General features: G+C 38.9%; 1 protein-coding gene across 1 annotated transcript; it reads right to left on the reverse strand.

The window, feature by feature from the left end:
* Nucleotides 1-101: 101 nt before the first annotated feature.
* On the reverse strand, nucleotides 102-7214 carry tmem244 (transmembrane protein 244). Its single transcript, XM_041804455.1, has 6 exons — nucleotides 7086-7214; nucleotides 3265-3350; nucleotides 3024-3100; nucleotides 684-809; nucleotides 356-400; nucleotides 102-199 (listed from the first exon to the last, which is right to left on the reverse strand). Exons 1-6 carry the CDS (start codon nucleotides 7176-7178, stop codon nucleotides 102-104), a joined length of 525 nt encoding a protein of 174 aa, XP_041660389.1. The 5' UTR covers nucleotides 7179-7214.
* Between the last annotated feature and the right edge of the window lie 8131 nt (nucleotides 7215-15345).

Below are 15345 nucleotides of genomic sequence, written 5' to 3' on the forward strand. Positions count from 1 at the left end.
ATAGTTATAATGACCCTAACTGTACAATCTTTGTAAGTGAATCCAGCAGATTTTATGAGATTAACAGTTAATCCAGTTAAAAGCTTTCACCGTTGTGTTTGTTAGAAGTTCTGTAGCTCAGTTGGGTAGACAAAGTTGCTTCTGAAGAGCTTGTACGCCAGGAGCTGTCCCCCAAATATCATCATCACCAAGCCTGAAGCTGCAGTGTCAACAAATAAAGAAAACAAATTAGTCAAAGGAAGTTTAGAGGGTGAGAAGAGGTCGTAGGAAGTGAGTTACACACTTGGTTTGGAATGAAAAGAGACGAGTTTAGAGGTTAGGAGGAAGAGGAGCACAAATAAAGCAGAAATCTTACCCAGAGCGATCCACCACTGTTCAGCTGAAGGGAAATCTGACATCACTGAACACAGAAAGATGGAAGTTGAGTGTAAAAATATTAAAAGTACCTGTTCATTTTTAACATCATGTTTAAAATGATGTAGAAAAAATAATGCCAATTTATTAATATTTTTATCTGGGTCAGATCAGCTGACAGGATGTTTGCCTGTCCTGCTTATTCTTAAGTAACTGGGCATCCTTTGACTGGAGGCACTATCCAGTTACATAACAAGGCCTCCAATCCTATCAGCTGTTCTGCCCTATTGATCTACTTTTTAGCTGAGAGTGTGTGAGTGAGTGTTTACCTGCGACAGTCATGGCGACATGCAGCAATGTGACAGTGATAGCGTAATCCCAAACCCACTCCTCTACGATCCAGGCGAACACCAGCCCTCCCAAAACATAAGTGACCTCTGTGGAGATCACACCAACTGGAGGAAGGGAGAAAGGACAAAAAACAAGCTACTCTGTAATTCTTGTGTATTTTTCCCGGATGTTTGCTCTCACATTATCACACCTTGTGGTTAATTATGGCACAGACTGACAGAGATTGGACACAAATAAGTCACCTAATGATTTCCTTCACTGGATGTTACCATTCATCCCTATGTTTTATTTGAAATTGCAATTTTTGGAACAAAAATGATTGTTTAGTTAAGTGCAGTTTATTTCGCTCATTTCAACATTAAAAACTCAATTACACTGGTCGAAGGGCAATAAATAAACATTAAGTTAATCTTTTTTCAGCATTAAGACCAAAAGATAAAAAGATAAAACAGGACTAAAAAGGTGTAGGCTGAAGCCTTTGCTTATTCCACATTCATATTATACTCAGCTCCCTTTAAACTGATATAGGGCATTAAAGAAAGGAAACAGAACTCAATATATATGCATTATGTATAGAACCTGTGTCTACCTAAAATCTCAGACACATTAAAAGTCTATATTAAGTTTGGAGAGTGGTTAAGTTGGAAATTGGGTAATGACATATGGTAAAGGAGCCAAAGACTGAAGCTGAACTGGGTTGCTACTTATAAAGACTAAAGCTTCTCTACATAGGATGTGGCCTAACCTCTACGTCAACCAGCTCCCTTTACCAGTGTTTGATTGATTTAAATGGTTTATCAATCCATAAAGCAAAAGTGCTCAAAACTTCTCAGTTCCAAGTGTGGCCTTACCCCATTAGTAATATAAATCCAAACATAATCTGCTCATCTTAACTGATGGCAATGCATAAGCATCTTCCCAGGGTTTGTGTATTTACTGTAATGATTTTGGCTTTTATATTTCTTATTAAATTATTGCTACACTGTTAAACCAGTGTGGTCTAAAACCATGACTCAGATGCAGAGTACAGCTTCAAAATATCAATTCCATAAACCACAGTTTTTATCAGGGTTATACATTACGGAATATGCAGGAGCGCATGTACAAAATGAATCTACTGATTCCTGGTAAATACAACAATAACTAGTTTTTCAGGTGATCTATTGTCGCTGCTTTCATTGTATAGGTAACCCTATAACAGGGTAGAAACAGAAAATCGAATACGTTTTAAGACCTTTTTGAAGACCCTCATCATACATTTTAGACTCTTTCATCTTCATTTTCTAACCTGTTACATTTATAAGTTACTTACACTTAGTTTTTGTTTCTTGTTTTCTGATTTTTAAGCATCAGTGTGTCAATGATCACTTCACTGCTGAGGCTGATCAGCCATAGCTCAGTTTAACTGGGTTGTATTTATTTCAACATCTTATTTCTGTAAGTCTGTACAAATGGTAACCTCTTTCATATAAAATTAAAAACAACAACATTTAAGACCTCATATTCTTGCATGTAAGAGTGTTTAATACTTTTCAAAAGCCTTCATTTTGGGTTAATTGATTAATCATTGGTTAATACTTTTTAAGACCCTGCAGAAAACCTGGAAAGGGTTAACCACCCTGAGGTTAAAGATTTTCTCAAGAAACTGTTCTTTGTTATTCTTTCACTTTAAGAACTTCACTTCCTGTTCTGATAAATATATTTTTAAAAAGAAAACAAGAACTTTCCATAGATCAGAAATTAAATTAAATTAGCTAAACAAAACTTTAAACAGTGAACTGTTCGATATTGCAAGATTACATTACTTCTGAGTCATCAAATAAGCCATTGCAGAGTTGTTTTCAGGCAAAATGACACTTTCAGAGGAGCAGCGGTGTCCTTATTTTACATGACTCTAAGAGGAGGTAACATCCAGCTGCTGCCTTGCTATGGCAGCTTAAGTACTGTGTACAAAATAGAACGCTATTAATGCGATTAAAAATTTAATGTGTTAATTTTGGACCTTAATCTCATTAGTATTAATGTTGTAATGTAGCCTGGCAACCCTAAAGCAAACAAACAAACAAACATCATTTTTATTTTTTCTTTCTTGCTTTTTGTATAGAGTATTTCAAGTTTTAAATCAAACATCAGATATTTGTAAACATTCTTGCTAGTATATTAGTATCAAATTGGCAAAGTTAAAAGCTATGTGAAAGTGCATGGTAAAATGTGTGTTTAGTGGCATAAACTCTTGAAATTCTGACAGAAACATAATGCACTTCAAAACTGTACTTCAGATACTTGAATTAAAAGCACATACCAATATTAATACTCACCCAGGTATTTGGGGTTTTGCCATGATGGTTGTGCTGTGTAGTCAAATGGAGTCAATAAGCTGTTGATCTCATGAACCCTGGAGAGACAGCAGAGGGCGATAGGGAAGTGCAAAGAAATAAACAGCAGAAGTCAAATTCAGCACCTCCTTCTTAATGAAGTAGATGATTTTGACATGATTTTGTGTTTAAGGTCAAAGTGTAAATGTGTATGACACTTAGGTGTTTCTATAATTACATGTACCTAAGCAGTCCTATGCAGAGACTGACCACGATGTAGTAAAGAGCGTAGAAGCAGACCATGCACATCAACAGATTCTGCAGAACAACCTGAGGATAACAACAGGAAGAAAAAAGAGTTTTAGCTTCAGCTGGTATTGAATTACTCGTCATAAAACACTATTGTATATGCAATATCCCCCTGACAGCATTTTAACATAGTCATTTCATCTCCCTTTATAAGACTACAGGGAGAAACACAACCCTATGCCAGGTAAAACACCATTATCAATTTGGTATATGAGAGCCGTTAATCAATAAAAGCATGAAACTCAAGCTTTCTATCTTCGACTGACTGCAGATAAACACAACAAATAAACAGACTATGATTACCCAGAGAAACATAATCCATTCAGGGGGAACACTATGGGTGGAGATGTATCTACTGGAAAGCGTCATCATTATTTGATGCCTGGTGTGTGTCCCAAAGCGAGCAGAAAACCCCCGCTTCCCTCCTCTGCTTTCCTGACCCAGAAAAGTATTACTCATGACAGGATAGCAGACAGCTTCTAGCTGAAGTCTCCTCTCATACATGATGAACTGCAGCACTTACAGGAAATGGGTTATAAGACACCCTCTGAAGAGAAATAAAAAGAGCTTTTCTTACTGCTGATATTTAAACTTGTCAAACTAAGGTGTGAATAATTACACTAATAATGGGCTGGTGAGTCGTGACGGTGCCTTGCGTGTTCACTACATCTTAGTGAAATTGAGTTATCATTAATCAAAGCTAAATCTCAGTTGTCCTTGCTGACACCTCAGGGCAAAGACAACATGAAATACTTTTCACTGCACTGTCTGTGTTGAACCAGAGGAGCATTTCATGTGATTTATATAAAACAGAGAGACTGAAAGGGCTGCCACTTAAGGATAAACCTAGGCTTATTTTCATTTTAGTGATTACTTCCTGAGTCTAAAATTTCAAGAATGTCAAAATACTTTAAATACTGTAAAGCAAAACAGTAGCTTATCCCCAGAATAACTGCTCCTCCACGGCAGGAACTAGGAACCTTTTGAGAGATTCTATGCATTTCAATCCCAGGAACCTGTGTAAGCTTTGAGACTGATTTTACAACTTAAGTGTCACACAATGATGAAGCCGGCCTGACTATAGAGTTATAAGGTGCTATAAACTTTGTTGTTTGGCTTTGTTTTTTCTCCCGGGAGTGTTGGAGTATGCAGTTGCTTTTTTTGCTTCTCTATAATTTATTGGCCTGATCTGTAACTTTAGGCAGTGGTGGAAATCATGACAAAAATGGACCATGGGAATATTTACTTCCTGGGAGAGAAGTTCCTGGTACTAAAGGTTCTTGGTACTTTCGGTGAAAATTTATTTTGGGTCTTTTTTGCCTTATAAGGGAGAGATCGGACAGCGGATAGAACCAGAAACAGGGATGACAGAGTGGGGAATGACGTGGTGAAAGAGCCACATGCTGAACTTGAACCCTGGCTTCTGATTCACAACCAAACCACTAGGCCATCTGTGCCCCAAGTGTTTTTTTATTGTTGTGCTCCAAGCATTTTTTTATATTGTTTCTCATTAGCCTATTTGGGCAGGGCATATTGCTTATGCTTAACATAATAATAAAATCCAATCTTCATCACCATCAGCATCCACTGTGAACACAAAAGTGCACTTTTAAGCACATTTCTCCGTCATTCTGAGAAATTTATGAATGACCAAAACACTTTTTCTGTTTAGTAAATACACCTTATCTAGTGTGGTTTTTAACCAAGTAGTAACCAACGGAGATGGAGAGAGCTGGGCAGTGCTGGTCTGTACTTTTCATACTGTGTTATTGTTTTGGTTGGGAGCCTTCCGAAGGTGGAATTTTAAATATTGTGTTTAAGTATGGTGGACCCCGGCAGCAACCTAACCTTGCAAAGCAGATGGATACGCCAGCTTCTGTGTTTCTCACTGGCAAATCCATCTTACAAAGCTCCTGTCTCAACCGTTTGGGCCCGGTTAGAAAGTGACAGGACCAATCAGCAATGAGGGGCAGTACTTTCAGCTCATAAAGATGTGACAGACAGAACATTCATCCAATCACCCTCCGAGTTTTGTTTTTAAAGGCTCTGCCCTTTACCAAACACTGTGTATGAGAGGTTTTCCAGATGGATGTGTAAAACACATCCATCTGACATATTAGGTTAGCCGCAACCTCTATAGTTTGAAAATGAAGCCATTATTTCAAGCGTCCACTTGAGGAACTTCAGAAGTATTGGCAGCCACATATGCATCTAATTTTAAAATGCTAACTTTTACTTTAGAAATATACATATTTATCATTTTTATTACCTGAGCTAAAAAAAACAATTTGGGTCATAATAGTTCATGATTTTATACAGAATGGGGGATGACTTTGTTTTAACTCATGCATTTCATTTTTAAAAAGGATGCAAGTTAGGCATAATTAGCAGCATAGCTAATGTGACTAAAAGCCAGCACAGTGTAGCTGTTTGACAGGAGGCCTGAGGCCCAATCAAGATCTCTCTCTTGGTTTCTAGGCATTTTTTGTATGGTGGCCACTGTTGATTCACTTCAAAAGCTCCCTTCAGTTATCTGACGTTTGCCAGGCTTTTTCCAAAAATATTTACAGTCTGTGGGTAAAATGGCACACCAACTGTTAGCACAATATGCTGTGTGTGGTTTTGGATACAGCAAAGATGCAGGATATTTAGTGAACAAGGTGAAGTTTTAGTGCCTAAACCAAGCCAAGTGTGTTGGGTTCTGAAACACTGCAAGTGTATTACAGCTACACAGCTCAAACTTTGGTAAGGTTTATGAAGGTTTGCTTTTAAAAATGTGCTCAATGTTGACCGCTACATCTACAAAGGTTGCAAAGAACACTCTCATGAGAAAATCCTGCAGTCTGAGGTTGAGGTAACTTTTTAGGTGGAGCAAAAACATGGCTAACACACATGCCAAATATCATTTTGTAAACAGTCATGTTAACAGTCATTGCACAAATGCTAGCATGCTAAAGTTAGCATTTCTGAAGCTTAATAAGTCCCTATGAAGCAACAAGTATGGTCTCATTGCTAATGACTTAAAGAAGTAATTAAGTAAGACTATAACATATTTAGAGGATTGTCAGTTTGCATGGCATGGTCCTTAGTGGGGACTTAATTTATAGCGTGACATTGCATTGGCTGTCTAATTTTATCCCTCTACATCTCTTCTACTTTGTTTTAAACAAGTTCAATCAACGATTTATACTGTAATCAGAGAAAAGCTAAATTCAAATAGTCACATTAATGTCTGTAATATGATCAAATATCTTTAATCTAGGCCTATGTCTGCTTCTGCGACGTCCCACGTGTTTTTTTCTCCACAGACAGGTGTAAGGACGTGGGTGTGTCTGACAGCAGGAAAGTGGCTCGCTGAGCTTATGCTAATACTCTCAGAGACAGCTAAAAGCCTTGGCTAGTTGCTGATTTGTTTGTCACATTTAGGCAACGGTGTGCTTAAAAGAAAAAAGGTCCAGAAACCACATTACAGGTTTGAAATATACCCCCCAGCCTGCAAAGCTTTGCTTAATAACTGCAAAGATGCTTGAAATATACATTGTGACATTAGAATATAAACTTCACAATCTACCCAGCTAGATGTTGACTGTGGCTGCAATGAGGACTAAATGACTGGAAAAATGCTTCACAAAGTGTAACCTTAATTTAGGCACCATTAGGGTCACTACACATACTGAAGAACACCTATGAAGACTCAACAGCTAGGCACAAGCTCTCTATTCTAGCACACATCCATACACCACACAGCATCCTTACCCAGGTGTCACTGGGTGTAGCCTTGAGGGAAAAGGGTCCATGACGTTTTATGAGTGTGAATCCACAACAACGACAGCAGTAGTCCAACAACATGAATGGCTGCTGGTCTAAATGTGAGAAAGTAGGCTACATGTGAGTGTTTGTGTGTGTGTATGAGAGCACTTCAGGGAGGGGAGGAGAGGGAGGGACCAAGCAATGGTGGGATTAAAAGAAATGGGATTACTACTAAGAAGTCTGGTAAATCCTAAAAGGGATAAAGGTGAACATATAGTATGAACATATAGGCCTGACTGGTCTATAGTATGACCATGTAAACTCAGGTAAAATGACTCAAAGGAAGACACAGATGCACTGTAGACCTTTGGGCGTGAAGCTGAGCCACGTAGTATTAGTCATATGATTTGTTTTAATTTTATTTCTTTCCTTTACTCTTTTCTTTTATAGTTGAACAAGTGCTATTTCATTATATGTCTCATTATTACTTCTCCTACTTTTGTCTTCATTTTTGGGCTTAATAGTTTTCGACCAGTGTCAATCTTTATCCTTTAATCATTTTTCCCACTGAGTCTATTTCGTTTTCTCTCTTTGTCCTTCTGTTCCAGCCCATTCTCTTAGGGTGTCCACTCACCAACTGAGCCTCCATTGCTGCTACTTCTTGTTAAATTGAGTTTTTTGATGAAAAAATGCAAACTACTCACTTATTCCAGCTGCTTAAATAAGAATATGGCTATTTTATTTGTCTTCTGTGAGAGAGAACAACGTAGTCAAGCTCCTGACTGCCTGTAAGATAATAATTATAAAATAGTATATACGTATCTCCTGACACTCTGGGAGGTCAAACTAAAAGGAGAGAGCACCCCTTGGATTCAGAAGGTGTAGTTTAAAGTTAAGGTGTCACTGCTTTTTGGAGTGGCACACATGAAACCGTGGAAAATAAAAAAAACTCAAAGGGCGATCCTTTTTCAGAGTCATTATGAGATTGTTCTTTCTTTCTTCCTTTAATTAAAAAAAATATCAGACATTTAAAGAATATTTCTAAGGGGCAGATTCACTAAGATTTCTGGGTCCTTTTCTGCGTCCACTAAAGAATTTGCTCTTAATATGCAGGCATTGTAACACCCACAAATTTCACCACCCAGTGCACTTAGTATGTGTTTTACCTCCGGCAAAGTGGCAATTAGTGGCAGTGCACTAAGATCGCAACACCAAATCGCCAGAGACAGAAAAAAGAGAAAAACACAGTTCTCACATTGAGAACTCCTTTATGCAGAGACATGCAGCAAAACACACGTGTCGGCACATGATAGGATTAGATGATCATGTATGACTCAGAGACTGGGATTTTTTTAAAAAGTTGTCTGATATTAATGTATGTGGCTCAGATGTTTGAGCTTGAACTATAAAATATGAAATGCCATTTCAAACTCATCACTGCCACTTAAATAGTTCAGCTCACTTTCAGCTGGACTTTTTTCTCAAACAAACTCATTTATATCTTTCAGATAGGAGATGAGAGGCACGCATGGTAGCAGAGTCAGATATGCTAATAAAGCATTTCATTTTCAAGTCTGTTTTTTTCTAAAGTTACTCATGCTGAGTTCTTTCAGCCCAACAGTGCATTGCTGTTAAAAAATATATATTTTTGGATACATAGTAAGGCCTGACTGAGGTGGAGAGAGGAGAAATTAGAGTGAGAGGAGGAGAAAGAGAAATAGTGCCAGTTGAATACCTGTTTTCATTTGGTGTTGAACTGCACCACTTCTACTGCCCGTTGCAGTTGGTGCTGACCTTTGTTGATTAGGTGCTGTTTGTGATTAAGCTCATTTGCGTAAGAGCAGAACAATTTTGCACTGAATTTTGAGAACTCCTCCTACTCCTCATTTCCACACATGTAAATATGGGCAGTTTGGGGAAGTGAGCAGTTTGGATGCATTTTGTGTGCAGTTCGTGTGGATTCCCCCTTTGCATGTGTTCTGTGGATCAGACAGTTTATTCTCCATTTTCATGGCTAAAATATGTACAAAAAGCTGCACTATTCTTTGGTGGATCTGCCTCAGACTTGCCAATAAAGAAAAAAACAACAGAGAAATCAACAGGCAGATGTTGACTTACTACCACTTTCAAAATATAAAATACAATGAATTTATATGGCAATATCTGTATAGAGATGTTGTGAATGGGTAGTTTAGTCTGCTGCCATGCAGAAAATACAGCAGTTCTAGTAGATTACAAGGCAAGAGAACAAATTAGATTCTGTACAGATGGTGATTTATTATTTGGCTGCTTTATATGCCTACCAACTTTATCACTGACAAATATCAAAGGCAGTCTAACAAATATAAACTTCTGAGCTTGAATGTGTATTCTTTAGCAGGGAACTAGTCATAGGATTATATGACAAATGCAATAGGAGCCTATTATTTCATTTATTGGTTTGAATATTTCCAGTATTTTTACAAGAGATAGGTCTAAGTCTATTACACCATACTTTTTTTTGTATCAATTTAACATAATTTGTTGATTGATATATCTTCTGCAGCTTTTGAGTCCTGATTATCTGACCTAGATGAATGTGGTGAAGTTGTAGGTGAGACAAATGTCGAGAATCTGTATCCCTTTATCAATTTGTCATGAAAACTACATACATATTTCTATCAAAACATGTTTCTGGGTGATTCTAGATCAACCAGAGTCATCATAAGGTGAATATTTTAGGAAATGCAAAAGAAAACCAATAGTACAACCCTTCTCGACAAATCATGAGAAACATTCATGCTCTTGCCTTGTTTTCCTTTGTATGAACAGTAGGTGGCAGCAGAACCTCAAATGCACAATAAAGGACCAGTACTGAGCTGATGGATGACTAGAGTCTCATGCTGAGAGGAATGATAGCAACACATTAGACACTTCCTTGTGTACCTGAATGGTTACAAATGAGTGATAATGGTGTTCTAAATCATTTTAATCTTTGTTTTATTTCTTGACATTTTATCTCTTCATGAAATAAAGATAAGAAAGAAAACAGAAGTAATGCAGGAATGACGACAGCTGAGCGCCCCCTCCTCCCACCAAAAATATCAGAAAAAACTTTTCATTCAAGCCCTGAGCGTCACAGCCTGCGTATGCCCCTGTGTGTGTTTGTGTGGGTGTCTGGTGCAGCAGATGCACGTGCGCCTTTGTGCAAGCGTGAGGTTTATTTGGCTGCCACGGTAACCTGCATCATCGTAACCATGGCAATGGAGAGAAGGGGAGTGGGAGGTGGGGTGCAAGTGGAACAAGGTAGGCGTCATAGCTATCCATCCCCCTGTCTGTGTGTTTATTGTGTGTAGTAGTACACTTTATTACAGCAAATCAAACCACACAGATGCAGCTTTTTATAGTCCTCCTGTTTTCAAGTTTGATGAATTTCTACTGAATGTTAAAGCCATTTCAAAGTGCTTCAAGATTTCTTTTTGTGCATCACTTTAGAAAAGCAAATATAAAAATTTTACACATTCATCACATGGAATACCAAGAAAAGATCCACATTTAGTTTCATGATTTGACTGAAAGATTGCTCAGATTCTTATCATATGATGAAACATGAAGCTGAGGCAAGCAGCCGTTGTTACCGAACAGAAACAGAGGGAAGCACTTTAACTGTGATGACATGAGGATCAGAGGTGCACAAAGCTCCTGTACACAAAATTAAAGCAAATCCAGACTGAAAGCTACAGTGTGGAATTTTTAATATTTGACGATGAAACATTAAACATTGATGAAAGTATTACTGATGCCACCTAAATGAGCAAAAAAAGAAAGAAACTAGACCATCACTATTCAGTCTGATGATTTATATATTGTTCTTTCTAAGCAGCAAGTCGCTGCTGCAGGCTGGGTGTCGGTGAGTATCAGGACTCTGCAGAAACTGCTTTCATAGACATTTTTCTCTGCAAAAACTTGCAAAAGTATACTTTTTATTGCAAAGAAATAAGCGGGATGGCAATTTCTGTGCAAAAATAACTTAGTGTTAACTTAGCCCAGCGCTTATGTCAGTGTGCCCCATGTATAGAGGGGCTATGGCTCTATTAAATCAGCTCGTTCTCCACTGTCTTTCCCCCACTTTCTGACTCTATCCACATGCTTCTACATGGACAGGAAAAGAAATTGCAGAATACTGTCAGCAGTGGTCACCAAAATCAGCACAGACCAAGAGTTCCTCTAAGGAGTCTCACACTTTGATTATTTCTATATAGTCAGCATGGGGAGAATCAATCTGTTGCAAAAAAGTTGCAAAACAATACGCTACAACATACTGCAGGACAAGAGCGGTTTAAATAATTTAGAGGCCAGAGGCAAAGAGTAATATGTTGCCCTTCCCAAATTTGTTAAAATCAATTGTACAAGTGAAATATATTTTCAAGCATTCTTTTCAATTAACTAACCACCAACTACATCACCACAGGACATATCTAAATATGAGCAGACAGTAGTTGTTCATCACTTCTTACATTAGTATAACCTGACACGCCAGATGGATTTTTTTCACACATCCATCTGGGAAAGCTTCAATAGGAAACGTTTGAGAAAAGGCAGAGGCTTTGAAAAAAACTCGGAGTGTGATTGGGTGAACATTCTGTCTGTCACATCTCTACGGGCCAATCAGAGCAACAAAACATGTGACATAGCCGCTATCGAGCTGTGCATGCGCAGCTACTGAGGAATAACGTGAAACATGGCAACTACAGACATGTAAGTACTCAACTTTTGTCGTTGTTGAAAAGAAAACAACTCACTACTGTTCTTTGTTCTTCTTTTAATGAAGAAATGTTGTCAAGTTCTGATAAAACTTAGGCTTTAGCAGCATCCACGCTAAACTCTTCCTCCATAACTGCACCAGCTCCTGCTGCTTGTTTACGTCACAACTCTGCTGCGCCTGAAAGTACTGCCCCTCGTCGCTGATTGGTCCTGTCGCTTTCTAACCGGGCCCAAACGGTTCAGATGGGAGCTTTACAAGATGGATTCACCAGTGAAAAACAAGGAAACTGGCATATCCATCTGCTTTGCAAGGTTAACATTAGTAACAATACAACTCGAAATCTCCACATCTAAATACTGTAGTTGAACACAAATCATGATTTTTCAAATTAATTTTATACCATTTTATCACACCATAAAACACTATTCTGTGGGTTTGATATTTCTCTCTATATATCTAACTTGCTATAGTTTGTTAATATAAAGACTGTTATTTGTTAGTTGCATAAAATCAGTTTTGGAGCAGTTCACCTTTGTTGGCACCGTAATCCATCAATCTGCTGACTGTGAGGCTGAGATCAACCGACTTTTCACATGAATGACATGGATTCACTGGGCAAGGCAGCGTGGTGTTCATTGTATCTGAGCATCTGGACGAAAGCCAGGGTCTTCCATAACCTGGTGCTCCTGACTCTTGAGAGGCCTGGACCCTGACTGATGGCCAGTGGTGCCGGCTGGGCTCCTTTGTGATGACTTCTCTAAGACCATGCTTCTACAGTGTGTGCTTTCCCTGGCCTGATCCATTTCACTGCATACTTGAGTGCCCAGGACTCAGTGGGTCAGCCCAGACCTCAGGGAAGCCATGTGCATCACAGAGGGGTCAGCCGGAAGGATATTTGGAGAGACGAGGCATGGACCAGGAGGATCCACCATCAGGAGGCCAGAGCAGTACAGGACCAAGTGCCACAGTAGGGGGCCTCTGTGAGGAGCATATGTGAACAGGCAAGTCAGGAACATTGACACTGCACTCAAATCTGCTCAAGATGTTCAAAAGTGCATTTGTGGGGAAAAAAGGCTTGTCCCTGTTCATTTGATCCACATAATTAACTCAAACATGTCACCGAGCATCATTAAATCAACAGCTCAACCCTATCCTTGATGGGTAGGCACATCACCTGTAAAATGTACAATACCAGATGGATTTTGTTCCAATCAGACATATTTGTTTTCCTTGATTTCTTTTTGTGACGCTAGGCTAAGCCTTATACTTGCCAAAAATAGATACAAAAATTTCTATAACTTTGAAAGAAAGCAAACATGCATATGTCCATTTCTCCTTAAACTAACTTTGCCTAAAGCTGTAGGTGTGTAAAATTTTATATTTAACAATGTTCATAAACGCTCTGTAGCAGTTTCAAAAATCACGACGGTGACCTTAAATCCCAATTTTACTGAAACAGATAAAGCCTGGCAGAGCTGAAAGAACAAGAACAGCAAAATGTTTGAAGCTTAGAGGCATGTCAGATGAATTTCAAGGCACTTATGAAATATTAAGCCCAAACCGAACCTCAGACGACGTATAAATATTTCTCACAAGGAGTACAATAGAGATAGCACAAACTAGACTTCTGGAAGCTTTTTTTAAATTCAGTTAAAACAAATGAAACAGATTAAGCATGTTATCATCCCCAGACCTGATATGAGAGGGGAATGAGGAATGGGACTGATAAAGAAAATTCAACAGAGAGCGTTCCTATCTCTGGAAAGTGAGGCTTTAAACAGCATCCTCTGTGTTGAGAGGAAAATTGAAATCAGAATAGTGTCTTTTGATCTTGTTTGAAAATCACAGAGAGGGCCACAGACACATGATGACACTGAGGCTCATTGACCTACATGTTAACATGGCGTGTTGCAGCAGCAGAGAGGCTGTAATTATCACTGTGTGTGTACATTAATGTGCGAAGGGAAGATTTTGACGTCACATGAATGCACAGAGGAAAAAAAAGAGCTTTGCATGACAAATGAGAAACGACAGAAGAATAAGGAGCATTTAGTAACACAAAACAGCCATTTTCAAGGCTATAAAGGTTTCTAAATGTGATGATTTATTGTTTTTTCTTTACCATTGTACATTAAATAATTTCAGTTTTGAAGCATTAGGTCAGCTATACAGTGGATGACTGTCAACCTAATTTTTTACCCCACCAATGATCTGATTTCACACAAGTGTGTGGTAGCAATAAAAATTTTCACAGCTCCTGATCAAGTTGGGGCTTCCCTTATGTCAAATCATAAAAATAAAACCTGTCTGATATTCATGATTCCAGATCACACTGTCCCTGACAGACCTGTAAAATTCAGAAATTTTGTGTAGCCAGCCATAGGAAGACGCTCATCTCTATTTACAGATTCTTAAAGTTGTAGCATGCAACCTGCAGAGACAACCATCAGCTGTACTCCATTAACAGTTTATCTCTAGAAACTGTAGCTGCACAACAATAAAGCTAAAAATAGTTATAGATCAAATATTTCAAAATGATTTAGACTATAATTTTTGAAATGCACCAGAGATGATCAAATCAATCTTTATTTAACAAACATTGTAAAAGTTACTGTCTTTCTCTTCTTGAGTTTCAACCTGAAAAAGCTTGCATATTTAATCCAAATCATGTATTTTTGGATAAACCTTAAAAGAAACAAAGTCTCAAGTAAATCATACTCTGATGAATATTTCTCATACTCAGATCAGATAAGGGAGCTTATCACCCTTGGTCCTGTACTGCGCTGGTTTCCTGAAGGCCATCGTCCAATGCCAAATCTCTCCAGATATCCTCCAAGTTGACACCTCCATGATGCACCTGGCATCCCCCGTGGTCTAGACCAATCACCTGGGTCTTGGGCATCCGTTACGCAGATGGATCAGGCCTGGGAAAGCACACCAGGTGCCTGTAGAAGCGCAGCTGCCGTTCCCATATCAAGCATCTGACCCATCCAATCCCTGCTCTCCTGGGCACGTCAGCATTAGACACACGGTCTTACCTAGGGCTAGCTGTAACAAAAGAGTCCAGTCCAGCATCTCTGGCCATCAGTCAGTGTCCAGGCCTCACAAAGGTGTAGTAAGATCAGAAGGACAACAGGACTGAAAGACTCTGACTTACATCTGAATGCTCACACACTGGGACTGCCACACTGTTTTGCTCTGCCAACCCATCATCTAAGACTGCAGTTGATCTCAACCTAGCAGTCAGTGGATCAATAGATTACACTGCCAAAGTAGGGGAGCTGCTCTACAACTTCCACACTCTCACCATTCACAGACAGATCTGATGGCAGATTCCAAGGAATCCCCAAATGCCTGGATCATTGTTTTGGCCCAGGAGACAGCATTCCCAATGCTTCAGCCCTCTCACTCAGCAAGTTAAGAACCCCACAAGGACATCTACAGTCTCCATGAGGATCGCAGTATCAAATGACACTCCACAGTTCTCTGCCTGTATTTTTTATACTGCTGGAGTGAATGCTG

Source organism: Cheilinus undulatus, linkage group 14 (assembly GCF_018320785.1).
Source record: "Cheilinus undulatus linkage group 14, ASM1832078v1, whole genome shotgun sequence".
Classification (NCBI taxonomy): domain Eukaryota; kingdom Metazoa; phylum Chordata; class Actinopteri; order Labriformes; family Labridae; genus Cheilinus; species Cheilinus undulatus.